At 45.6% G+C, this 25,108-nt stretch overlaps 2 protein-coding genes and 1 non-coding gene across 3 annotated transcripts; 1 reads left to right on the forward strand and 2 right to left on the reverse strand.

Annotated features, from left to right (window-relative positions):
* Positions 1 to 533: 533 nt before the first annotated feature.
* Positions 534 to 615, forward strand: trnal-uag (transfer RNA leucine (anticodon UAG)). The gene has a single exon. It is a non-coding gene; the product is annotated as a tRNA-Leu (tRNA).
* Positions 616 to 12,645: 12,030 nt separating this feature from the next.
* On the reverse strand, positions 12,646 to 16,432 carry LOC137309999 (probable G-protein coupled receptor 139). Its single transcript, XM_067977998.1, has 2 exons — positions 16,363 to 16,432; positions 12,646 to 13,553 (listed from the first exon to the last, which is right to left on the reverse strand). The coding sequence occupies exons 1-2, from the start codon at positions 16,430 to 16,432 to the stop codon at positions 12,646 to 12,648; spliced, it is 978 nt and encodes a 325-aa protein (XP_067834099.1).
* Positions 16,433 to 21,309: 4,877 nt separating this feature from the next.
* Positions 21,310 to 24,878, reverse strand: LOC137309998 (zona pellucida sperm-binding protein 3-like). The gene is made up of 9 exons (XM_067977997.1): positions 24,479 to 24,878; positions 23,472 to 23,587; positions 23,281 to 23,384; positions 23,012 to 23,189; positions 22,800 to 22,926; positions 22,639 to 22,718; positions 22,435 to 22,556; positions 22,229 to 22,363; positions 21,310 to 22,142 (listed from the first exon to the last, which is right to left on the reverse strand). The coding sequence occupies exons 1-9, from the start codon at positions 24,662 to 24,664 to the stop codon at positions 22,024 to 22,026; spliced, it is 1,167 nt and encodes a 388-aa protein (XP_067834098.1). The 5' UTR covers positions 24,665 to 24,878; the 3' UTR covers positions 21,310 to 22,023.
* Positions 24,879 to 25,108: the final 230 nt, after the last annotated feature.

Raw genomic sequence — 25,108 nt, forward strand, 5'->3', positions numbered from 1 at the left:
CAGCACCTCCCAAACCCGTGACCTGTACCGCCTAAAAGGACAAGGGCAGCAGGCATATGGGAACAACACCACCTGCACGTTCCCCTCCAAGTCACTCACCATCCCGACTTGGAAATATATCACCGTTCCTTTATCGTCACTGGGTCGAAGTCCTGGAATTCCCTTCCTGACAGCACAGTCGGAGAATCGTCACCATACGGACTGCAGCGGTTCAAGAAGGCGGCTCACCACGACCTTCTCAAGGGCAATTAGTGGATGGACAAGAAATGGTGTCCTTGCCAGTGACGCCCACATCCCATGAACGATTAAAAAAATGCAATAATGGCACCGGTGGGATAAAAAACCATGCGTGCAGAGCACAATGTAGAACAGTCCATCACCTCAACCACTCGGCCACCTCGTCGCATGAACAGTGCAAAGAAAGCCCTTTTATTTTATTGTTTCAAGGCAAAAATCTTGGACTCATCGGTCAGAGTAAGAAAGCCACCTTTCAATCGCCCGTTCCCAGATCCTGAGCAGACGGCTTGTTACAAGGTAGCGTGGCCGAGCGGTCTAAGGCGCTGGATTTAGGCTCCAGTCCCTGCGGGGGCGTGGGTTCGAATCCCACCGCTACCATAATTTGAAGTGCTAATTATTTTGGCCTCACACGAAGAATCCTTCTGTTTGAAGCAGTGCCATGCGCGCCATTGCTGTTGTTTGGGCACAACTGCCACACCTGATGCACTTCGTCGTGATCGTTTTGTGGTAAATACTCTGCGTTGTGGTCGCAGTAAAATCGGAGCAAATCCGAGTCTCCACAGAGTTTCATTTACCGATTTTCGCCTCTGTCACATATAATAAGAGAATGCAGCAAGAAATCAATCTTTAGCACAAGAAATAATATTATTTTGGTGAAACATTTTAATTCCGTCAAATCCCAGCACTCTCACATGCCTGTACTTGAAGTTCCACAGTTCAAACCCGCCTCTTCTCCCGGCTTTTTCTTCCTTCCACAGTCAATAGGCCGCCTTTACTTTCCTCCTTCCATTTTATGGACACTTCCCTGCGGCATTGCCAACTCTAACATTCACTTTCACGATCTCACGCCTTTCAGTTTGTTCTGCTCCGACCGCTGTTTCTATTGGGCACATGTCCCATTCGCACCAATGTTCATTTGTGCCTTGAAACCAGTCGATACATTTCGATCTGCGTGACCGCTCGACAGACAAACACGACGAAAGCAGGGCTGGTCTCTGGAAAGACAGCCGCCCGAATGTTCACGAAATTTACTTGGGGAATCTTGTGATCCAGGGGATGGTAACTGAAGAACTGGTTTTTGTTTTGACGCTTGTTGGCTCTTTTCTCTCAGCAGTTGAGTTGCGTGAGCGACGGGCAGCGTTACAGAGCTGCGAATGGCGGTTGAAAGGTTCACATTCGGCAAGTTGGGGCGGTGCAGTAATATCCGATGAGAGATACTCGCTTTCCCGGGGCGTCATTGTGCACTTTGATTGATACTTCACGTTATTCACATCTTACACTCGCAGCACCTCCGGGCGGCAATCAGGACTTTGCTGATTTGAGCAGAGTTCAGCGAGCAATGCAAAATTCATCCACCGTGGCTTCGGATTGGACTGAAACCCAAGTCTTCTGGATGAATATAATGAAGGAACCAACACATCAAACGGTAAATGCAATAATGGCGCGGATGGGATAAAAACCATGCGTGGAGAGAGAGGTCGAGAGTGAGCATGTGGCGGTGCGTGGCGTTGAGCGTGGATCTCAGGAAGCGGCGGGAGCAGTGGTTGGAGGAACGCTGAATATCATGGAGATATCTGGAATCATGGGTGGATCCGAAACATGAAGGGTGGAATTTAAGTTGGAATCCACGTGGAATAAGTCGGAGCCGGACACAGTTGCTGAGGAAGGAGATGTGTCTGTGAAAGTGAGTTTTAGTAGAAACCTGATCAAACACTCTCTCTTCAGCAGCACCGACTCTCTCTACTTCAGAGCTGTCCTGGTCCGCAGTTCCATTTCATCCTTCGCCTCATCCGGCGATTGAACAAAAAACTTTTTTTCTTCCTTTCAGGTGTCAAGGACCGCAAGTTTCAACAACTCTTAGATACCAACACCCCTCCCGATCCTTCTTCCCCTTCACTTTCCTCTGACCCCATCCCTCCCTCCAATCTCTTTGTCGTGTTTTCACCATTCCCTCTGACCTTCCCCTCTCTGACCCCGAACGTCAGTCCTCAGCAAAGGCTTCAGTTTCATCCCCTTACGCCCCCACCTCAATGGGTTTCGAGCTCGACACGATGCTGAGCTCTTCTTCCATCACCTTCACCTCCGCGTCCATTTCTTTGGCCAGGAGTCTTCCCCCCGCACAGCGGACCCTTTCTCCCATCTTCAGATTTCTCGTTCCACCTGGACCCCTCCCTCTATCCTCTTACCCTCTCTTGATCTTTTCATTGTGAACTGCCAGCGTGACATCGGCCGTCTCAATTTCTCTGCTCCCGTCAATCACTCTAACCTCCCTCCCTCTGAACTCGCAGCACTCCGTTCTCTCGAGTCCGATCCTGACATTGTCATTAAACCTGCTGACAAGGGCGGCACTGTTGTTGCTGTGAGGTGAATGGACCTCGACGAGTGGAGGCTGAACTCCAACTCTCCGACATCCTCCTACCTTCCCCAGGAGCGTGATCCCACCACCCAACATCAATCCATAGTTTCGCAGACCATCACTGACCTTATCTCCTGTGTAGAACTTCTCCCCACGGCCTCCAACCTCATAGTCCCCCAAGCCCGCTTCTACCTCCTTCCCAAGATCCAAAAACTGGACTGTCCCAGGAGATCCATCGTCTCAGCCTGATCTTGCCCCGCGGAACAAACTTCTTCCTATTTCGACTCTACTTTCTCTCCCGTTGTCCAGTTTATTCCGATCTCTATCCGCAACTCATCCGATGCCTTCCGCCACTTGAACAACTTCCAGTTCCCCGGCCCTAACCCTCTCCTTTTCACCCAGGACGTCCAGTCCATCTACACCTCCATCCCCCACCAGGACGGCCTGCGGGCCCCCTGCCTCTTCCACGAAAGATGGCCTAACCAATCCCCATCCTCCACCACCCTCCTCTGCCTGGCTGAACTTGTGGGAGAGGTGGAACATTCTTTGTTCCAGTCCTACTCAGCTCCCCTCCCTCACCTCTTTTTCCGGTACATTGATGACTGTATCGATGTCGCTTCCTGCTCTCGCCCCAGTCAAGTTTGCTTCCAATTTTCACCCTTCCCCTCACACGGTCCATCTCCGAACCTTCCCTTCCATTCCTCTTTCTCCATTTTCAGGGATAGGCTGTCAACCAAAATCTATTATAAGCCCCCCGACCCCCACAGCTACTTTGATTACATTTCCTCCCACCCCGCTTCCTGTAAGGACTCTATTCCCTTCTCCCAGTTTCTCCGTCTCCATTGTGTCTGTTCTGACGATGCCACCTTGCGCACCAGTACTTCCGATATGTCTTCCTTTTTTCTCAACAGAGGACTCCCCTCCACTGTAGTTGACTGGGCCCTCGACTGTGTCCGTCCTATTTCCTTCACTTCTGCCCTTTCCCATTCCACTCCCTCCCAGAACCACGGTAGGTCCCCCTTGTCCTTGGCTTCCACCCCACCAGCCTCCACATTAAAAGTATCACCCTCCGCCATTTCCACCACGTCCAAGCGCGATGCCACCACCAAAAACACCTTCCCCTCCCCTCCCCTTTCAGCCTTCCGAAGGGACCGCTCCCTCCACAACACCCTGGTCCACTCTTCCATCACCCCCAACACTCGCTCTCCTCCCCACGGTACCTTCCCATTCGAGTGCAGGAGATGCAACACCTGCCCTTTCACCTCCTCCCTTCCCACCTTCCAGGGCCCCAAACATTCCTTCCAGGTGAAACAGTGATTTATTTGTAATAGCTTTGCTGAACACCTCCGCTCAGTCCACAAGCGTGACCCTGACCTACGGTCGCTTGCCGTTTTAATTCCCCGTCCCAATCCCACTCTGACCTCTCTGTCCCCTACCTCTTACACCGTTCCAATGAAGCTCAACATAAGCTCGAGAAACAGCACCTCATCTTTCGATCAGGCTCTTTACAACCTTCTGAACTCAACATTGATTTCAATAACTTCAGATCATAAACACTGATCACATTTTTTCGGAGATCAAGTGCTGATTGTGGTTCTAATGTTGCCATTAACAGCTCCTCTGGACCCATCTTTTGTTTCTTTACTAGTCCCATTACCACCCTCCTTGCCTTGCACCATCATTCCTTTTGTCATTTAATCACTCCTGCCCTCCACCCTATCAGAGACCTTCCCTTTTGTTCTTTCCTCCCCTCCCCTTCCTCCCCCATCCCTTTTCCTGACGCTGGACTTGCTTAAAAACTGTTTAATCTTCAACTTTTTCCAGTTCTGACGAAGGGTCATCGACCTGAAACGTTAACTCTGTTTCTCTCTCCACAGACACTGCCTGACTTGCTGATTATTTCCAGCATTTTCTGTTTTTATTTCAGATTTCCAGCATCCGCAGTATTTTGCTTCTAATATCTCCTTCTGTTGCTCGGGGTCAAATTTTGTTCAAAAACGATCCTCTGAAGCGCCTTGGGACGTTTCGCTACGTTAAAGGCGCTATTTAAATTGTTCGGGCAACCATGTCATCACCTGACGTATGGTGCCGTGATCGTATAGTGGTTAGTACTCTGCGCTGTGGCCGCAGCAACCGCGGTTCGAATCCGAGTCACGGCATAGTGTGCGCTGCTCCTTTTGTTCTCGACCGCGCGAGCAAATATAATGCAACAATTTCCCAATCTTTAATACATAACAAACATATTTTTTGTTGGTGTCGAAAACCTATTTATTCCATCAAATCCCAGCACTCTCACATGCCTGTACTTGATGTTCCACAGTTCAAACCCGCCTCTTCTCCCAGCTTTTTCTTCCTTCCACAGTCAATAGGCCGCCTTTCCTTTCCTCCTTCCATTTCATGGACACTTTCCTGCTCCATTGCCGACTCTAACATTCACTTTCACGATCTCACGCCTTTCAGTTTGTTCTGCTCCGACCGCTGTTTCTATTGGGCACATGTCCCATTCACACCAATGTTCATTTGTGCCTTGAAACCAGTCGATACATTTCGATCTGCGTGACCGCTCGACAGACAAACACGACGAAAGCAGGGCTGGTCTCTGGAAAGACAGCCGCCCGATTGTTCACGAAATTTACTTGGGGAATCTTGTGATCCAGGGGATGGTAACTGAAGAACTGGTTATTGTTTTGATGCTTGTTGGCTCTTTTCTCTCAGCAGTTGAGTTGCGTGAGTGACGGGCAGCGCTACAGAGCTGTGAATGGCGGTTGAAAGGTGCACATTTGGCAAGTTGGGGCGGTGCAGTAAGATCGGAAGTGTTCCGCCTTGATCTTAATAGTTCTGTTGAAACATGCGATTGAATCGAGTAGATGTAAAGAGCGCCTGTGGGGAAAAAGGAGCGATGACAGGTCATGAGCGGAAGGTCTTTCAAAATTCTCGTGACGCAGGGCGCTGTGTGCGGAAACGGCAGATTTTAAAGCGCGTGTGTCGGAAAGTAAAGTGCGATCTTGTGTGTGAGAAGAGCACAAGAAAGTTGTGCTTGAAGCCACGCCCTTGAGGCGAGTTGCATGTTACCAGGAAAACTGCGACAGTGAAAGCTGAAAAATAAACCCAGAAACTGCTGGCAACACTCAGCAGGTCAGGAAACATCATTACCAGGGCGTCATTGTTCACTTTTATTGATACTAAAGACCTGTACAAGATGGACGGGTTGCACCTCAACGGTGCTGGGACCAATGTCCCCTCAGGGATGTTACCCTTGTCTTATCAGCGAGCAATGCCGACCGTTACTGGGCCTCAGCTATTTACAATCTATATGAGTGTAATGTATTGAAGATCTCTGACGATGCAAAGCATCTGTGAGGAGGACACAAAGAGTCTGCAAAGTTTATAGACAGGTTAAGTGAATGGGCAAGAAAGTGGAAGATGGAGTATAATGTGGGGAAATTTGAGGTTATTCACTTTAGTAGAAAGAATAGAAAAACAGAATATTTTTAAAATGATGAGCAACTATTAAATGTTCGTGTTCAGAGAGACTTGAGTGTCCTGGTATAAGAAACACAAGAAGTTAACATGTCGGTACAGCAAGCAATTAGGAAGGCAAATGAAATGTTGGTCTTTATTTCAAGTGTTTGGAATACATGAGTAAGGATTTTGTTGCAATTGTACAGGGCTTTGGTGAGACCACAACTGGAATTGCAGTTTTGGTCTCCTTATTTAAGAAAGGGTTCTCAGGACGTTTCACGTTGACCACGGTCTGACGGCCTTGTGTTCGAAGGGGTTACTCCTCAGGAACTTCTACACCTGGGACAGATAGTGGGGGGGAGCGGTCCAGCTTGATGGGACATCCTGCACCTGCTCGGCCAGCACAGCCAGACCCAGCCTTCTCAGTGTGTTGGCCAGGTAGAAACTCAGCACGTAATGACACTTGGTATCTGCGTACTGGGGCTCTACACACATCCTGAGGCAGCCACACACAAAGGTGGCTGTCAGGATCAGAGCAGCATTGTAGACGCTCTTTCCCCATTTGTCTGGAAGCTTGTACATGGTGACCCTGCGGACACATTCTACCTTGGACCTCCAGGGAAAGTGGAGGATATCTCGGGTGACTGTGACGGCGGAGTTTTGGGGAACGGGCCAGAGCTGGGTCATGTAGAGCAACACGGTGAGTACCTCACACCTTACCACCAGGTTCCTGCCGGTTATGGAGAGGGATCACCCCACCCACATATCAAGCTTCTGTTTGGCCTTAGTGATCCGCTCCTCCCAGTTCTTTCTACCGGCCAGGGGCCCCTTGAACCAGATCCCCAAAACCTTCAGGTAGTCGGATCTGACAGTGAAGGGGACAAAGGACCGGGTCTCCCAACTGCCAAAGAACATGGCCTCACTCTTACTTTGGCTCACCCTGGCCCCCGAGGCCAGCTCGAAATGGATGCAGATGCCCATCAGTGTGTGGACCGACTGCTGGTCGGAGCAGTTGAAGTGAATTTAATAACGAGCGGTCAATCTGCGAGGCCAGTCATATGCCAGCTCGCCAAGCAGAAAATGTACCAGAGAGTCTGAAATTATTCGTTCTGGGAACTGAAGTATATAGAAATTCAAGAGAATAACTTTTCTGAATTCAAACATTTCCTGTGACCAGAACCCCGACCACCTCCTGTGGAACAAACGGATTTGTGTTAACATTGCAGAATATCCATTGGAAATCCACATTTTGAATTGACACATTCAGCATTGTACAAATTACGGATTGGTGTCGGTCATTCAAACATTACCACAGACACTCGCTTTATTTCATCTTATTCATCTCTCCCCCACCGTGAGATAAATATCTCACCCTCTGACACCAAAATCAATGAGCGACATATGTTTTCATCACGTTCATCGCTAAGAATTAAGAGATCATCATTAGTACAGCTGATTCAGACACTCTAAGAGGTCTCTTTTGGGCCTCTGTGAATGATCAATCGATGGATTGAAAAGGGCAGGTCAGTTAAAATCTGATTTTTTTTCCCGTATTAACAAACAGCCAAGTGATCAGGAGATTCTAATTGCCAGTTTAGTGCAGACACCATGTGATGAGTTCAGCACTCACTCTTAAGCAAACTGAGAGCTGGTCTGCTTCTGGCTCTGTGATATTGTAAGGAGTGACTGGTTGTGTTTCAGAGGTCTGTGCTGTGCTGATGACTGGAGCAGAAAAAACATCCTTGTGCTGAAATCTACGCCTGATTCTTTGGTGCCTCGTGCGTTTGGGCCTTTTGACCATCTGCTTTGCTTAGACAGCCTGTCATTGTTCTTCTTAGAGAAACAAATATATGGAAGATAAACAATCCTAGAATCTCACAGCATGGAAGGAGGCCATTCGACCCATCGTGCCAATGCCAGCTCTTTGAAGGAGGTACCCAATTACTCCCATTCCCGTGCTCTTTACCCATAAACTCTGCAATTTTTTTCCTTTTCAAGTATTTATCGAATTATCCTTTTAAAGTTACGATTGAATCTAGCTCCACCATCCTTTACGAACATACGAGTAGGCCATTCGGACCCTCGAGCCTGCTCTGCCATTTGATAAGCTCATGGCGATCTGATTGTGATCTCAACCTTACTTTCCCGTCTACCGACCAGATCCTTTGACTCCCTTGTTAAGCAGGAATCTATCTTACTCAGCCTTAAAAATATTCAATGATCCTGCCCCCACCGCTCTTTGGGGAAGGGAGTTCCACAGATTTACGATCCTGTGAGAGAAAAAAATGTGTCCTCATCTCCGTCTTAAATGGAGACCCCTTATTCTTAAACTGAGGGCCCTCGATCTAGACTCTCCCACAAGGGGAGACATCACCTCAGCATCTACCCCTTCTAGTCCCCTGAGATCACCTCTCATTCTTCTCAGCGCCAACTCCAACAGGCCCAACTTGTCCAACCTTTCCTCATAAAATAACTCCGTCATCCCAGGAATTAATCGAGTGAACTTTCTTTGAACCGCCTCCAAAGCAATTATTGTCCTTTCTTAAATAAGGAGACCAAAATTGCATACAGCATTCCAGATGTGATCTCACCAATGCTCTGTACAACTGTCGCAAAACATCTCTATTTTTATATTCCATTCCCCTTGCAATAAATGACAACATTCCATTTACCTTCCCAATCACTTGCTATACCTGCAATCCAACTTTTTGTGATTCATGTACTAGGACACCCAGATCCCTCTGTACCTCAGAGTTCTGCAATCTCTCTCCATTTAAATAATGTACTGCTTTTGAATTCCTCCTGCCAAGTGGGCAAGTTCACATTCTCCCACATTGGACTCCATCTGTCAAATTTTTGACCACTTACTTAACCTATCTGTATCCTTTTGCAGACCCCTTATGTCCTCTTCACAACTTACTTTCCTATCTGCCTTTGTGTCATCAGAAAATTTAGCAATCATACATTCGGTCCCTTCATCCAAGTCATTGATATAGATTGTAAATAGTTGAGTTCCAAGCACTTATCCCTGTGGCACTCCACTCGTTACACCTTGCCAACCTGAAAATGACCCATTTATGCCTACTCTCTGTTTCCTGTTAGCTAACCAATCCTTTATCCATACTAATATATTACCCCTACACCATGAGCTCTTATTTTGTGTGGTAGCCTTTGATGTGGCACCTTGTCAAAAGCCTTCTGGAAATCAAAGTACACCACATCCACAGGATCCCCTTTATCCACGTTGCTTGTTACTTCCTCAAAGAACTCTAATTAATTAGTCAAACACGATTTCCCTTTCACAAAGCCGTATTAACTCTGCCTGATTGCATTGAGATTGTCTAAGTGCCCTGCTACAACCTCCTTAATAACAAATTCTAACATTTTCCCTAAGATAGATGTTAAGCTAACTGGCCTGTAGTTTCCTGCTTTCTGTCGCCATTCTTTCTTGAACAGAGGAGTTACATTTGCTAATTTCCAATATGATGGGGACTGGAGAAAGGCAGATGTTACCCCTATTGTTAAAAAGGCAGCAAAATTCACCAAGGAAACTACTGACCAGTGAGTTTAACGTCCATTGTGGGTAAAGTTATGGAAATGCTTATTAAAGGTAAGTTCAAGGAGCTTGTGAATAGAAATATAACCTTAAAAGATAGACAATTTGCGTTCATGAAAGGGGAAGTCTTGCCAATCTAGCTCACTAGTTTTCTTTGAATGTGTGGCAAAGGAGTGTGATATTGGTAAGGTAGTGGATGTGGTGTACATGGATTTCAGGAAGGCCTTTGATACAGTTCCTCTCGAAAGTCTGGTACTGAAAACAAAGAATGCGGAAATGAGTGGAAATGTTTTTCAGTGGGTGTGTAATTTGTTCACCGATAGAATCCAGAGGGCAGTGGTGAGGGATTGTCATCAGCGTGCGAGAATGTTACCAGTGGGGTTCCACAGTGATCTGTTTTGGACCTCTTTTGTTTAATATCTTCATAAGTGATCTGGAACTAAGCGTAAATTTACAGATGATGCAAAGCTGATGAAGATGGTAGACTGCAAAACTGAACAGGATAAGCTACAGGAGGATTTAAATACTTGGGCATCGGACAGACAGGTAGCAGATGAAATTTAATGTAGAGGAATGCAAAGTGCTTCACACGGGGACAAAAAAAACCAGGAATGAACTATTGCAACAACAATAAAAACAACGTCCATTTATAGATCACCTTTAACACAATAAAATGCTTCATGTGATGGTTATCAGACAAAATTTGACACCAAGCTACATAATGAGATATTAGGACAGGTGACCAAAAACTTGGTCAAAGAGGTAGGTTTTACGAAGCGTGTTAGATGGGAGGAGAGAGAAGTGGAGAGGTTTAGGGAGGAAGTTCCAGAGCTTAGGGCTGAGACAACTGAAGCCACGGCCACCAATTGTGGTGCAATGGAAATCGGGCTGCACACGAGACCAGAGTTGGATGAACGCAGAGTTCTTGGTGGGCTGTAGGGCTAAAGATAGGAAGGGGCGAGGCCATGGAGGGATTTGAACATAAAGGTGAGAATTTTTAATTCGAGGTGTTGCCGGACCAGGAGCCGATGTAGGACAGCGAGCACAGGGGTGATGAGTGAATGGGAGTTGGTGCGAGTAAGGATATGGGCAGCAGAGTTTTGGATGAGCTCAAAATTACGGAGGGTGGAAGCTGGAAGGACAGCAGTGATAGCATTGGAATAGTGGAGCCCAGATATAACTAAGGCATGGATGAGGATTTAATAGCAGATGAGCTGAGGCAGGGGTGGAGACGGACAATTTTACAGGAGGTGGAAACAGGCGGTCTTGGTGATGGAGAAGATATGTGGTCAGAAGGTCAGCTTAGGGTCAATTAGGACGCCTGGGTTGCTAACAGTCTCGTTCATCCTCAGAGAGTGGCCACGGAGAGAGATGGATTTGGTGGGGAGGAAACGGAGTTTGTGACAGGGACTGAAGATAATGGATTCGGTCTTCCCAATAATTAATTGGAGGAAATTTCTCCTCATCCACTGCTCGATGGTGGACAAGCAATATGACAACTCAGAGGCAGTGGAGGGGTGGAGAGAGGTGATGGTGAGGTAGAGCTGTGTGTCATCAGTGTACATGTAGAATCTGATGTAGTGTTTTAGGATGATATCGGCGAAGGGCAGCATGTAAATGAAGAATAGGAGGGGGCCAAGCGTAGATCACTGGGGGAATCCATTACTTAACTGGAAAGAAAATAATGTCCATGGCAATGAAAAAGATCGGGGGGAGTAGATTGATAATAAATTGAAGCTGTCGCATCAATGCTCGGCGGCAGTGAGTAAAGCAAATCAGATGCTGAGATGCATTTAAAGGTCAATATTGAGCCGAAATAGTTTGGGAATCCTGCTACTGTAAAATTATAGGTGCAATCGCACTTACAATGCTGTGTACAGTTCTGGTCACCACAGTACAAAAAGCATAATGCAGCTATTGAGAGGACAGAGAAGAGAGCAATCAGAATGATTGAGCGGGTGGAGAGATTGAATTATGTTGAGTGATTATGTAAATTGGGCATGTTCTCACTGGAAACGGGAATGTTTAGAGGTGATACTATTGCTGTTTTTAGGTTTCTAAATCGACTGGATAATGTAGACTGTGACAAAATATTTCACCATGTCCAGAAGAGTAGAACCAGAGGAGACGGCCTGCACTTGAAGCCAGGTAAATTCAAAACTAAGCTCCATAAAGAATATTTCAGTGAGCAAGTGGTCACTCTATAGAACAGGTTCCCCAGGGAGGTGGTGAAAGCAGTTCATATTGAATCATTCAAATGCAAATTAGATAGAATCTTACAGAAAATAACATTTCTCATTTCAGTATCTGAGTAATTTGAGACATGACATGTGGTAAGTGTCACATGTTTGGGAGGAACAGGTGCCTTTGGGCCTATGGTTCCCAAAGCTCTCGATGACTGGGGGATTCCTGGCCTTGTGTCAGGGTCTGTTGTGGATTCATTGATAGAGATTGATTGCAACGATTAGTCAACAACCCCATTGTCGTTGTATCATGTGACTAACCGGATAGTGGAAGGCGAGCTGGATGGACCTTGGTCTTTTTCCATCCAGCAATTCTTATGTTTATGGACACACGAGTGTGGCTGTGGGGCGGTGCCCAGTGAGTGGAGAACAATGGGTGGGCACAGTGTGTGTTGCCATTTCAGAGAGTATACTATCCTCAAAATCCAAACTATTCCCAGGGGGGATATTGAGGTCCCTTCATTAAACAGTTAAACTTGATATCCAACAACAGAACAGAGCTCGGACTCTGTCTCCCACATGAATGTGGAGATACTCGAGGGCCCTCGGGGCTGGTGGGAATGCACCAGGCCTGAGTCAGCACCGACAAGAGAACTGGAAACTAACAGAACAGGAAACAACACTGAATTGTGCAATGATGTAGTTTTCCTTATACTTTCGTAAATTTACAGTGGGAAAGGATCTCAGAGTGAGTGACTGTGTATCTGAGAGGGCAGGCAGTGTGTGAGAGGAACGAGAGGTGTACAGGATGGAATATAAGGAGCAATTGAGGCTGGATTTTACTATTTTCATTATTTAAATAATTTAACAATTAGAGTCAGTGGATATTTCACCATATTCTTTAACTCGTCTCTGAATTTACTCTGGGTCCCTGCATAAATAAACGGGTTTAGGCAGGAACTCAAAAGCTGAAGCATAAATCCGCTTTCCTCCAGAATAAAATTTGAATCATCGAAATTGGAACCTGAGAAATAACTAACGTTCGCAATTCGCACATAGAGGAAAGTTATAAGAAACAACAACCATAACAGGATGAGACTGCCCGAGATACAGAAGAGCAAAACGATGGATTTCCTCCGGTTCTCCATCTCTGGGTCACTCTGATTCTCAACGTTGCTGCGGACCTGGAGTCTTCTGCGGATTCTAATGGCCGCTAAAATGTGTCTGACGGTCTGAGCATTGAGCAATAAAATCACAATGAATGGGAGACAAGGGGTTAAAATGCGGTGAATCCAGTCAAATGCAGCCCATGCGGGTGAGGTGTAAAATATTAACTTGATGTTGCAGAACCAGGGTATGTTGTTAATTGTATACAAAGGTTCATATATAAAATACCAGAATGTATTTTTTAAACAGCTCAGGACACAGACCGTTCCGATAACCACAGCCGCCGTTTTCTCGGTGCAATATTTTGTTTTCAGCTTCTGGCAGCAAATGGCTACAAATCGATCAAAGGTGAACACGACCGTGACCCAGACAGAACTGTCTCTGATTGCATAAATTAACACAAAACTGAGAGAACAGACCGGAGTGATGGACAGGAAACTGAATGGGAAATAAATACCAACAATGCGGTTTAATATCACAGCCGTGATAATGACCAGGAGATCCGTCACCGCCATGGACACCAGGTAGGAAGTGATACATCTGGAGAGACCGCACCTTCCTCGGGACAGGATCACAATCACCGCCAAGTTAGCTGTAAGAGAGAAGGAGAGAGACAGAGCATGTGTACGTGTGTGAGAGAGAACAGGAGCGTTAATGATCCGACTCCCAGCAAAATAATCCAATTGACAGGATTCTGTGTGAAACTTATAGCTTTGACACTTGATCCTGAGTTGAAAACCGATCCTTACCCTCTGGACACCTGTATCTGTGCTAAAATAATCATCCGCATTGAAATCAGACAGACCAAAGACTTCAGAATGTAAATGAATATAATAAAACATAATGGGAACAAGAAACCCATTAAAACCAATGCGGGAACGTCAAATAGACAAGAAAAGAAACAAATCTTAAAGAATCAGTAAAATGGTTCATAATAAATGCGAAGATTAGGTGACAGGAAAATAAACGTATTACAGAAGATTTTTTAAGAGAATCAACAATAAAAGAATTGACAATGAAACTGGAAACAACCAATAAAGTACAAAAAACTTGCATTTAAAACCGACCATGTCCTGTCGGAGCCCAAATCGCTCTCATCCGATGAATTCATAGAATCATAGAAAGTTACGGCACAGAAGGAGGCCATTCGGCCCATCATGTCCGTGACGACTGAAAAAGAGCTATCCAGCTTTATCTCCCTTTCCAGCACTCGGTCTGTAGCCCTGTGGGTTGCAGTACTTCAAGTACACATCCAAGGACTTTTTAAATGAGTTGAGGGTTTCTGCCTCTCCCACCCTTTCAGGCACTGAGTTCCAGACTCCCACCACCCTCTGGGTGAAAATAATTTCTCCTCAGCTCCAGTCTAGCCCTTCTACCAATTACCTACAATCCAAGCTGTCGAATTATTCACTGTTGGAAGCACAAACACAGCGCGGTCTAAGTTTGGAGCAAATCCAGATTCATTCATAAAACGGACACTTGTTACATTGTTTATATTTTTGTCAATAATTGGCTGCCCAATAATGTCCCTTCAATCAAGTCAGTTATTAAATTCAGTCGGGAATTATTTAATCACTGAATAATCTCAATCGATAAAGAACTTGTTGAAATTACTCCGTGCTGTAAATAATTATCAAAACAAAGACAAGTAAATGAATCATTTAATAAACCCAGTCAGTAATGAATAAATCCAGAGATTAAATTCAACCAGTAGCTTCACGATTATACAGTTACGTCTGTAATTGGTTGAATTATTAATACATCCAATCAGTATTACATATTTTTGATTTAATTTGCTTTAATTAATGAAACCGTAACTATCAGTGAACCATCCCGTATTGGTGCCTGGAATGCTGGCATCAAACGCAGAGAATTTTCACCCTGATGTTGCTGTTTAGCGGATCGCCAGCGGTTCCACTTCTTATTCATCTGTAGAGGCTCCGATATATCTTCAGGGGCAACTTCACAATTAGAGTGGAAATGCCCTGAGGAAAAAGGAATGGTCACGGTACCCGAGGGTTGAGAGCGTCTGTAGAACCGAACCCCACCACCAGTCAGTCTGCAGCAAGGAACAAAATAATTTCCTACATATCTTATAATAACGTGATAATACCATTCACAACACAACGGCAGCAATACAATATATTCTCTGATATAACAGAGTACACCTTCCACAGTGCAGCACCAATAAACACAACATAACTACATATACACCGGAATAACAGTGGGATAATTCACCCACAGTAATAATGTTCATAACACAATAGAACTACATCTACACGGTGAGAACAGTGTGACAATTCACTTACAATAACACAATAGACCTACATGTACACCGTGATAACAGATGAAAACATTGTCTTCCTTTCAGCCACAAACTCCATTCCCTCGCCATCGACTCCATCCCTGTTCTTGGCCATTTTCTGAGGCCGAACCAGACTGTTCACAATCTTGGCGTCCTATTTGACTCTGAGTGCAGTTTCGGACCCATATCCTCTCCACCACCAAGGTCACCTCCTTCCACCTCCGTAACTACTGGTCTCTGCCCCTGCCTCAGCTCATCTGCTGCTGAAACCTTCATCCATGCTGTTGTGACCTCTAAACTCAACTCTTCCAATGCTCTCCTGGCTGGCCTCCTGCCTTGTACCCTCCGTAAACTTGAGCGCATCCAAAATTTTGCAGCTGGTATCATAACTCGCAACAAGTCCTGTTCACCCATCACCCTTGAATTCGATGATCTACATTGGCTCCCTTTCCGACAACACCTCAATTTTAAAATTCTTATCCTTGTACTCAAATACTCAGCCTCGCTCCTCCCTATCTCTGTAGCCTCCTCCAGCCCTACAATCCTCCGAGATCTCTGCACTCCTACAGTAACAGGGCCAATAACACATCAGGTAGTGGTACTGGTAAAGCCGAGAAGCGCACAGTTAAAGGGGAGAAACGAAACAGTTAAAGCAGAGAAATGATACCGTTTAAGGAGAGAAATTATACCATTGAAGGGGAGAAATGATACCATTAAAGGGATAAATTACACCGGTAAAGAGCAGAAATGATATCATTAAAGGTGACACATAAAAGGCAGATATTTATACTGTTGAAGGGGAGAAATTACACAGTCACAGGGGAGAAGTGATAGTAAAAGTGGCGAATTTATACATTTAAAGGGGAGAGATTGCACTATTATAGGGGAGAAATATTGGTAAAGGGGAGAAATTATACAGTTAAAGGAGAGAAATTATACTGTTAAAGAGAAGAAATTATACCGGTAAAGGGGAGAAATTATATAATTAAAGGGGAGAAACGATACAATTAAAAGGGAGAAACGATACCAGTAAACTAGAGCAGTGATACAGTTAAACAACGATTTCCATAACTAATAATTAACTACATTACTTTACCTGGAACACTGATAGCTGCAAGGATGGGATAATAAATGGCAAATAACAGTCCTTTAGGTGAACCGTGCATTTCTATAAGAAGCTCTGCTCTACATTCAAGGGTTGACACTTTTATACCTGATGTCAGCCTCCAGGGAGACAATTCGGTGCTTTGGTCTTTTATATTAATTACAGTAATTGATACAAACAGATTAGTGCAGCCGTTGCCAGGCTCGTGTTTTTGTTTTGATGAAATTGGATCTGACACAGCTCTAAAGTGAAATACCGAGAAACCACAGTATGATCCCGATTACATTTCTTCAGAAAAGATAATGAAAAGCTTGACAGGCAGCTGCCATTGGTGAGGGTGAGCCTTGTACACGAGGAAGACCCCGGGTTTAAACACCTCTTAATGCTGAATTAACAGATCTCAGCACAAGGTATAACTGATCAGAGACACTCTCCTTCTGCAACCGGAAAACGCAGCCAATTTCTCGATCCTGGCCGTACACCCACTTTAACCCACATCTCTGCGTATTATGTGGACAGGTCCAGTTCAGCACGGTTACATTCAGTGTGCAACGTGCCCAATTCAGCCCGAGCCATGTGCATTAACTCTACCTCCACTACCTGTGTGTGGTCAGGATACTTGTCCGACATCCAATCTTGGATGAGCCCCAATTTCCTCCAGTTTAACATGGCGAAGACTGAAGCCATCGTGTTCAGCCCCGCCACCAACGCGTATCCTCACCACCATTTCTATTCCCCTCCCGGCTACTTTCACAGGCTGTATGGATCTTTGGTCAGACCCCATCTGGAGTACTGCATTCAGTTTTGGGCACCACATCCTCGGAAGGATGTGTTGGCCTTGGAGGTGGTGCAATGCAGATTCACCATAATGATACCCGGGCTGAGAGGGTTAAGTTATGAGGGCAGGTTGCATAAACGTGGCTTGTATTGCGTTGATATAGAAGTTTGAGGGGCGATCTAATTGAGGTGTTTAAAATGTTAAAATTATTTGATAGATTAGATTGAGAATCAATTTCCTCTGATGGCGGAATGAAGAACGAGGAGACATAATTTTATAAATTAGTGCTCAGTCATTCGAACAGATTCGGATGTGACGCCAAATGGTAATCAATGTCTTCTTTTTTAATAGTCAAATCAAACATGTGAAAGTATCCAATATTATAAGACAGTAATAATAGTGAAGTCACTTATCATACAGATATTAAAACAATATCACACCGTTTGGTCTCTGGGCAGAGTTTGTAATTAAGTTGGCGGTGTAATCCTCTCAAGTCTTCTGACAGTTTCGAAGTCTTTTTACAGCTTGGTCGATCTCTGGACAGAGGTTGTAGTCTTCTGACAGCTGGGTGAACTTCGCTAATTGCTCTGCACCATCCTCTCCCCTGAGCTCAAAAGATGTTGGGTTTTTAAAGCTCCGTGGTAGGAGCCTCACAACATATGCGGCGTTCTTATTCATAAAACTCTTCTCGATTTATGAGGTTATTTGACCACAAAATATAATGTTGCCAGCTTGACCCATCCGGTCACAAAATCCTCCGAAATAAATTTTTTTTAAAATAGAATTTAAGTGGTCAGCTTAACTCATCTTGTCACAAAACCCTCTGCAAAATGGTTTGTCACAGAGGCCAAGTGACCACTGATTGCTCCTCATACATCGAGCTGCCTGCCCGCATTGTGTTCTTATCACCATCCCTGCTGCTTTTCCTGAGTCATTGTCCATAGCTGTCTTGCCTTACAATGGAAATGGTCAAGGTCAGTTTTTTTTTGTTCGGTCATCGGATGTGGGCGTCGCTGGCGAGGCCGGCATTTATTGCCCATCCCTAATTGCCCTTGAGAAGGTGGTGGTGAGCCGCCTTCTTGAACCGCTGCAGTCCGTGTGGTGAAGGTTCTCCCACAGTGCTGTTAGGAAGGGAGTTCCAGGATTTTGACCCAGCGACAATGAAGGAACGTCGATATATTTCCAAGTCGGGATGGTGTGTGACTTGGAAGGGAACGTGCAGGTGGTGTTGTTCCCATGTGCCTGCTGCCCTTGTCCTTCTAGGTGGTAGAGGTCTCGGGTTTGGGAGGTGCTGTCAAAGAAGCCTTGGCGGGTTGCTGCAGTGCATCCTGAGGATGGTACACACTGCAGCCACTGTGCACCGCTGGTGAAGGGAGTGAATGTTCAGGGTGGTGGATGGGGTGCCAATCAAGCGGGCTGCTTTGTCCTGGATGGTGTCGAGCTTCTTGAGTGTTTTTGGAGCTGCACTCATCCAGGCAAGTGGAGGGTATTCCATCACACTCCTGATTTGTGCCTTGTAGATGGTGGAAAGGTTTTGGGAGTCAGAACGTGAGTCACTCGCCGCAGAATACCCAGCCTCTGACCTGCTCTTGTAGCCACAGTATTTGTATGGCTGGTCCAGTTAAGTTTCTGGTCAATGGTGACCCCCAGGATGTTGATGGTGGGGCTTCGGTGATGGTAATGACGTTGAATGGCAAGGGGAGGTGGTTAGACTCTCTCTTATTGGTGATGGTCATTGCCTGGCACTTGTCTGGCACGAGTGTTACTTGCCACTTATCAGCCCTAGACTGGATGTTGTCCAGGTCTTGCTGCCTGCGGGCTCGGACTGCTTCATTATTTGAGGGGTTGCGAATGGAACTGAACACTGTGCAATCATCAGCGAACATCCCCATTTCTGACCTTATGATAGAGGGAAGGTCATTGATGAAGCAGCTGAAAATGGTTGGGCCGAGGACACTGCCCTGAGGAACTCCTGCAGCAATGTCCTGGGGCTGAAATGATTTGTCTACAACAACCACTACCATCTTCCTTTGTTCTCGGTATGACTCCAGCCACTGGAGCGTTTTCCCCGATTCCCATTGACTTCAATTTTACTAGGGCTCCTTGGTGCCACACTTGGTCAAATGCTTCCTTAATGTCAAGTGCAGTTATTCTCACCTCACCTCAGGAATTCAGCTCTTTTGTCCATGTTTGGACCAAGGCTGCAATGAGGTCTGGAGCCGAGTGGTCCTGGCGGAACCCAAACTGAGCATTGATGAGCAGGTTATTGGTGAGTAAGTACCGCTTGATAGCACTGTCGACGACACCTTCCATCACTTTGCTGATGATTGAGAGTAGACTAATGGGGCAGTAATTGGCTGGATTGGATTTGTCCTGAGACTGTGACCCCTGGTTTTGGGCTCCTCAGCCATTGGGAACATCCTCCCTGCATCTGGTCTGTCCAGTCCTGTTCGAATTTTATATGTTTCACTGAGATCACCTCTCATTATTCTAAACTCGAGTGAATACAGGTCTAGTCAACCCAATCTCTCCTCATAAGTCAGTCCTGCCATCCCAGGAATCAGTCCAGGAAACCTTTGTTGCACTTCCTCCTGGCAAGGACTTCATTCCTCAGATAAGGAGACTAAAACTGCACACAATACTCCAGATGTGGTCTCACCAAGGCCCTGTATAACTGCAGTAAAACATCCCTGCTCCTATACTCAAATCCTCTTGCAATGAAGGCCAACATACCATTCGCCTTCCGAACTGCTTGCTGCACCTGAATGCTCGCTTTCAGCGACTGGTGTGCAAAGACACCCAGGTTTCGTTGCACCTCCCCTTTTCCCAATCTATCACCATTCAGATAATAATCTGATTTTACAACCAAAGTGAATAACTTCACATTTAACCACGTTATACTGCATCTGCCATGTTTTTGCCCACTCACCCAACTTATATCAATCATATTGGAACCTCTTTGCATCCTCCTCACAGCTCACATTTCACCCCAGCTTTGGGTCGTGCACAGGGACCTTGGAACAGAGGAACATTAAAGTGGACGAGGAGCAAGAGGAAAGTCACCTGTTTCTGTCCTGTAAGATCCTAAGCTTCATTGAGAATGAATTCATGAAGCATTTCTACATGGTATTTTTTGCAACATTGTAAAATAGCCCAAAGTAGTTCTCTTGCCCAGTATATCCAGTTTGTAAAATCTCCCTGAAATATTTACATGTAAATCAAACAGTCAGAAGAGGGTAGGATGGACGTACACTACACTTGAATGTATTGTCATCTATTGGGTTTAAAGTTTCCGAACACTATTTGTCAATAGTGTGAGGAAGCTCAGAGTGAAAGTGAGGAGGGGCCGTCTGACTGCAGTTTCCACTGGAAGGAAATTCACCTTCAGTGTGTACAGTGAGCAGAAATGAATTGCTATTGTTAAAAGTTCCCACTAACTTATTGTTATTCTACTTTAACAGAATGAGCCTGGATCTGCTATGTTTAAACACTAAACTTCAGTGATTATAGCTTAAGTAAAATAATACTATGATTTGATTTAAATGGAGGCGTGGTTTCCACCTGCCAAAGAATGTTGTCTGAAGCGAGGGTGTTTGCTGCTAACATCCTGTTTAATAGACCCCCTGAATGTCTGATTTACCAAAAAGAAAGCCAGCTTTGTAAATTTAAACATTCTCATTAATCGGAAGAACATTTTATGAACAAATTTCAGTATTTCATAAGGCAAGGGTGGCCCAGATATGGATTGTACCCAATTCACTGTAAAGTTATGAAAACCACAGCCAGTTTAGCGACCAGGGGACATAACCTTAAAGTTAGAATTAGGACTTTCAGGAGTGAAGTGAAGAGACACTTCGACACGCAAAGAGTGGGAGAAGTTAGGAACACTCTTCCACAAATGGCAGTTGATGCTAGCTCAATTGTTAAATCTATTATCTCAGATTAAAATTGTGACCCAAAAGGTAAGGGATATGACGAAGGCAGGTATATGGAGTTATGTCATAGATCAACCATGATCTCTTTGAATGGTGGACCAGGATCGAGGGGCTAAATGACCTTCTCCTGTTCCTATGATCACTCTTCAAATACAGTGAATGATAATAATGTAAATAGTTCATCCTATTTTCAAATTGCAATAAAATCTTCAGGACCTGTCGTGAGGGGAAGCTGAAGATGAGAAACTTCTGTCTGCTCACAAGAAGACAGGTGAAATTCAAATCCAACAGAGTTAAGTCACAACCTCTGGGCTCCCCATCCCTCGCCCTCTCACTGTGCCTGTACCCAATAGGCACATCATTGCCCCCTGTGTACATTAACCTTTACACTGAGCATTTGAAATCTACCTGGAGCCCCACCCCCACTAAACAAGAATCTTCACATCAGGGGCAGGGATCTTCAATCTTGGAAGAGAGTTCCAAGTCCACCGACTCTCAATCCGATTGGTGTTTGGACAATTAGCTCCAAAAGGGAGAGTTTAACTGGAGTTTTGAGCCCGTGTGGGGATTCGAGTTATCAATGGCTGCGGAGCACCAAGGGAGAGATTGGGCCGTCAACCAGCCGGCACCAGTCCCTCAGGCCAGTCCCACTGTTCCTTCAGAGCTCATTGACCTGCACAATGAGGGCCTGGCAAGCCTTCACCCATTGCTGCAGCCATCCCTGGACTGGGCCTGGATACATTATTACCAGCCAGTCTGCCACGACTTACATGGACCCATTAAAAACAATTTCACGAACAGGAGGAACTGTGGAGGAGTGTGGAGTGTTACGAACAGTATTGAGCACTCATTGCATGCTGATTGGAGCCAGATAATGAAAAATGAGCAACCAGCCATTAGAAGATACCAGTAGTCACTGCTTTATTGGTCATTTGATAACTAGTTGAACTGGGTTTGCTTGTGTTTCCTGTACAGGAACAAGGCGATCAAAGAAGCAGAGATCAGAGAGACAGCGGTCACAGTCAGGGCCAAAATCAGGACCACCTCAGACTCCACACCTAAAAAATAGAACAAGAAACCAAAGGTCAGAGTGAGTGAAGGAAATACTGAGGGGAAAATGGAAACCAGCAGTCAGCCAACTCACCACCCGGAGACCTCTGCTGCATCCTTTGCTCAACCTCATTAAGGGGCTCAATTGCCAGGTCTGTCACATCAGGATTCAGAATGACTAGGGGTCCAAGTAAGGCCTCACCCTCCCACTTCAATTCAGCATCACTCTCTGCAATATCAAACATTCCAGTTAGAGAGGGTAAAGGGTGACCTCCAACATATAGAGGATCAATGTCCTACCAGGTCCAGATACAAGATCCCTCCTTCCTCTGGAATCAAGTCGGAATTCCCTCGTGGCACTGCAGTTACCCAGATGACAACAGGCACACACGTCATTGTTGGATTCTTCCAATGGGGTCCAGCTAAACCAGAGAATCCGTTTATCAACCAGGTTGTCCATCACCCTTTAATACAACACATCCCTGAGCAAGAGAGGGAACTTACATATTCTGGAAAGTACAAGCTTTGTTCATGGAATCTCTCCGATCCACTGCAGCAACTTTCAGGTGACAGGTGATGAAAATCTGAGGGACACATTCAATACAAGTTGTTGTTTAGTGACCTCCTCCCAACATGGGGAACCCCAATGTTTGGCTTCCTCTTACCAAGGAACGGTCATCTCCAAAAAAGCGGAACGCATCCAGGTCAAACTGGAGTTTGTCCAGCTCACGTTCACCTCTTGGCAACACAAAGGTTGAAAAGGAGTCCTCAGCTTTGCTGTCCAGGAGGCAACTGAAGATAGATTAAAAAAGGGACAAAGTGAATTTAGTGAACCCATTGAGACATAACCAGCTGGAGAAAGCAGAGAGCTCCTTACCCATGGTAGTCAATGATGTTGTATCTTGGGGTGGAATCCTTGTCTGGGCTCAATGTAGCTGCACAGCTGTCAATGTAGAGCTTCAAGGGCATGTGGTTGGTCATTGAAACAGAGGCCTCAATGTGAATGAGGTCACCCAGGTAGTAGACAGTCGAGGTGCGCTCTGTAAACCAGTCATCTGAAGTACAAGAGGACAAGGGTTGGAGACAGTGGGTGAAACTCCCAGTGGGAGACCACAGAAAAGCACTCCCCATCCACCCATCACATACCGTTCATAAGACGCAGTGAGAATGACAGAAGCCCTTCTCCAGACTTGGTAGAGCTGAATGGGATCCAGGTGGGCTTGATAGGGTCACTGCTCACATTGCGCTTCCTGGAAGGACAGGAGTGTAATTTCAGGACAACTTCAGAGAACTGCACCTGCTGTAGACCTTATTTGCCACAGAGTAAAGTTTCTTACCTAAAATAATGGCACTCAATGGGAATGATAGCTCCATTCGTTCTCACAATGACAGATCCATGAGCATTTGGGGTGTGGTTCAGGTGGGTGGTGTAGACCAGGAAATCTCCAGCCATCTGAAAGACATCAGGTTAAGGAATGAAGAGCTGGTCTCATTGGACAAAAGCTATTTCTGGTCATTTTCCTGCCCTGTTAAGCAGCAGTTTGAGGGGTTTCAGCTGTTCCTCAATGACACATGATTGAAGCAGCTCCACCATTGGTTGAAGTTGCCTCGAGCAGCCTCTGTTGCTCTGCTCAGTCCACTTTCTATCATAGGGGACTTCAGGCCTGCAGTCAGAAACCCTGAAATGATTGGCACTGCCAGATTTGATGAGCATTCTTTCCCATATAGAATAGAGCTTTCACCTTAAGGGGCTTCAAGTTAACCCTGATATGGAGCACAAAACATCACTTAAATCTCATCTGTGTCCGTGGAATCAAGGGGATTGGCAGGAGAAATAACCAAAAGTGGAGTTCCCCTTTAATACATTGTATCCCAATTATTATTCCACTTGTTTCATTTTTCAAGAGAAGTCTCAACAGGAACTTCCACATTGAACATTCATTGACCACAAGTTGAGGCAACAGGCCTGAATATCCACAAGAAGGCAAGGAAAAGATAAATCAATTGAGGCACAAAAGAACAGACTGGTTTGGAAGAATGTCGGTAAAGGTTCAAGGTCAATAGAATTGAATCTCAGAGCTAGAGAGTAGTAATGACCCATTTAAGAAAGATGCAGTCCCTCAGTGACAAGTTGAAGTTCTTTTTAAATATAAAGCTGAGATTAACAGGTCAATATAAAGTAGTTGTTTCACACAGGGTGATATTTAACAGTGGGCAAGAATTTATACACAGATTTCATTCAGGGATCTCCTCAGTGGCTGGAGTTTCACCCGATGTTAATGAGTTCAGAGTGGGCAGTAAACGACACAGTGAAATTGGAGCAAGAATTGAGGAATCACATTACCTGCAATCTGCTGCCACATTCATGGAGCCCATAGTCAAAGAGGACAGTGTGGTTCTGAGAGTGGATCCCAGTTGGCCGACAACCTGCTGTCCCTAGGGTGAGGTCAGTAGCTTTAATCAGGTGCCTGGTTCCAAATAAATCCATGTCGACCCTCACCAGCAGGTTCTGCTCTCCACACTGCACCATCACAGTCTGCAGTGGAGACAGACTTCTCCCCTCAGACACACTGAAATGGGAACCAAAGGGAGGGACAGGGGGAGGGTCTCTCTGGGGCACAGGGGTGGGTTTTACTCTTCTCCATGGAAATCTCTGGCCTCTAAACTGTTCCCAAATATCAGAGCAACAAACCACTCCAACGAACACCAGCACCGAGAACAAAGCTCTCACTACAAAATCCCCCATGATACCAAACAACTCAACTATCACTTTACCCACCAACCAGCACCTTTTATACACTGCAGTCACCTGACTCCAATTCAATGAGTCGCTGTTGTGATACGATTGGATGTCTTTCAGACTGATCATGGAAGCAATCATGATCATCCTGACTGAACTTCCCAGCCTGTGAGGAGAGTGCTGGGGCCGGTCGGTATTGGCGAGCCACTTGCCGGCCAATCGAGTGTGGCCCTG

Source organism: Heptranchias perlo, unplaced genomic scaffold, assembly GCF_035084215.1.
Source record: "Heptranchias perlo isolate sHepPer1 unplaced genomic scaffold, sHepPer1.hap1 HAP1_SCAFFOLD_199, whole genome shotgun sequence".
NCBI classification, from domain to species: domain Eukaryota; kingdom Metazoa; phylum Chordata; class Chondrichthyes; order Hexanchiformes; family Hexanchidae; genus Heptranchias; species Heptranchias perlo.

Excerpts from the sequence above, each read along its gene's own strand:
- LOC137309998 (XM_067977997.1), bottom strand. The coding sequence starts at position 24,664 with ATGGTGCAGTGTGGAGAGCAGAACCTGCTGGTGAGGGTCGACATGGAT. Across the intron at positions 23,588-24,478 it reads AATGTGGCAGCAGATTGCAG|ATGGCTGGAGATTTCCTGGT; the intron begins GTAATGTGATTC and ends GATGTCTTTCAG. Across the intron at positions 22,557-22,638 it reads GCTTGTACTTTCCAGAATAT|CTGGACCCCATTGGAAGAAT; the intron begins GTAAGTTCCCTC and ends TCTCTGGTTTAG.
- LOC137309999 (XM_067977998.1), bottom strand. The coding sequence starts at position 16,432 with ATGCACGGTTCACCTAAAGGACTGTTATTTGCCATTTATTATCCCATC. Across the intron at positions 13,554-16,362 it reads TGCAGCTATCAGTGTTCCAG|CTAACTTGGCGGTGATTGTG; the intron begins GTAAAGTAATGT and ends TCTCTCTTACAG.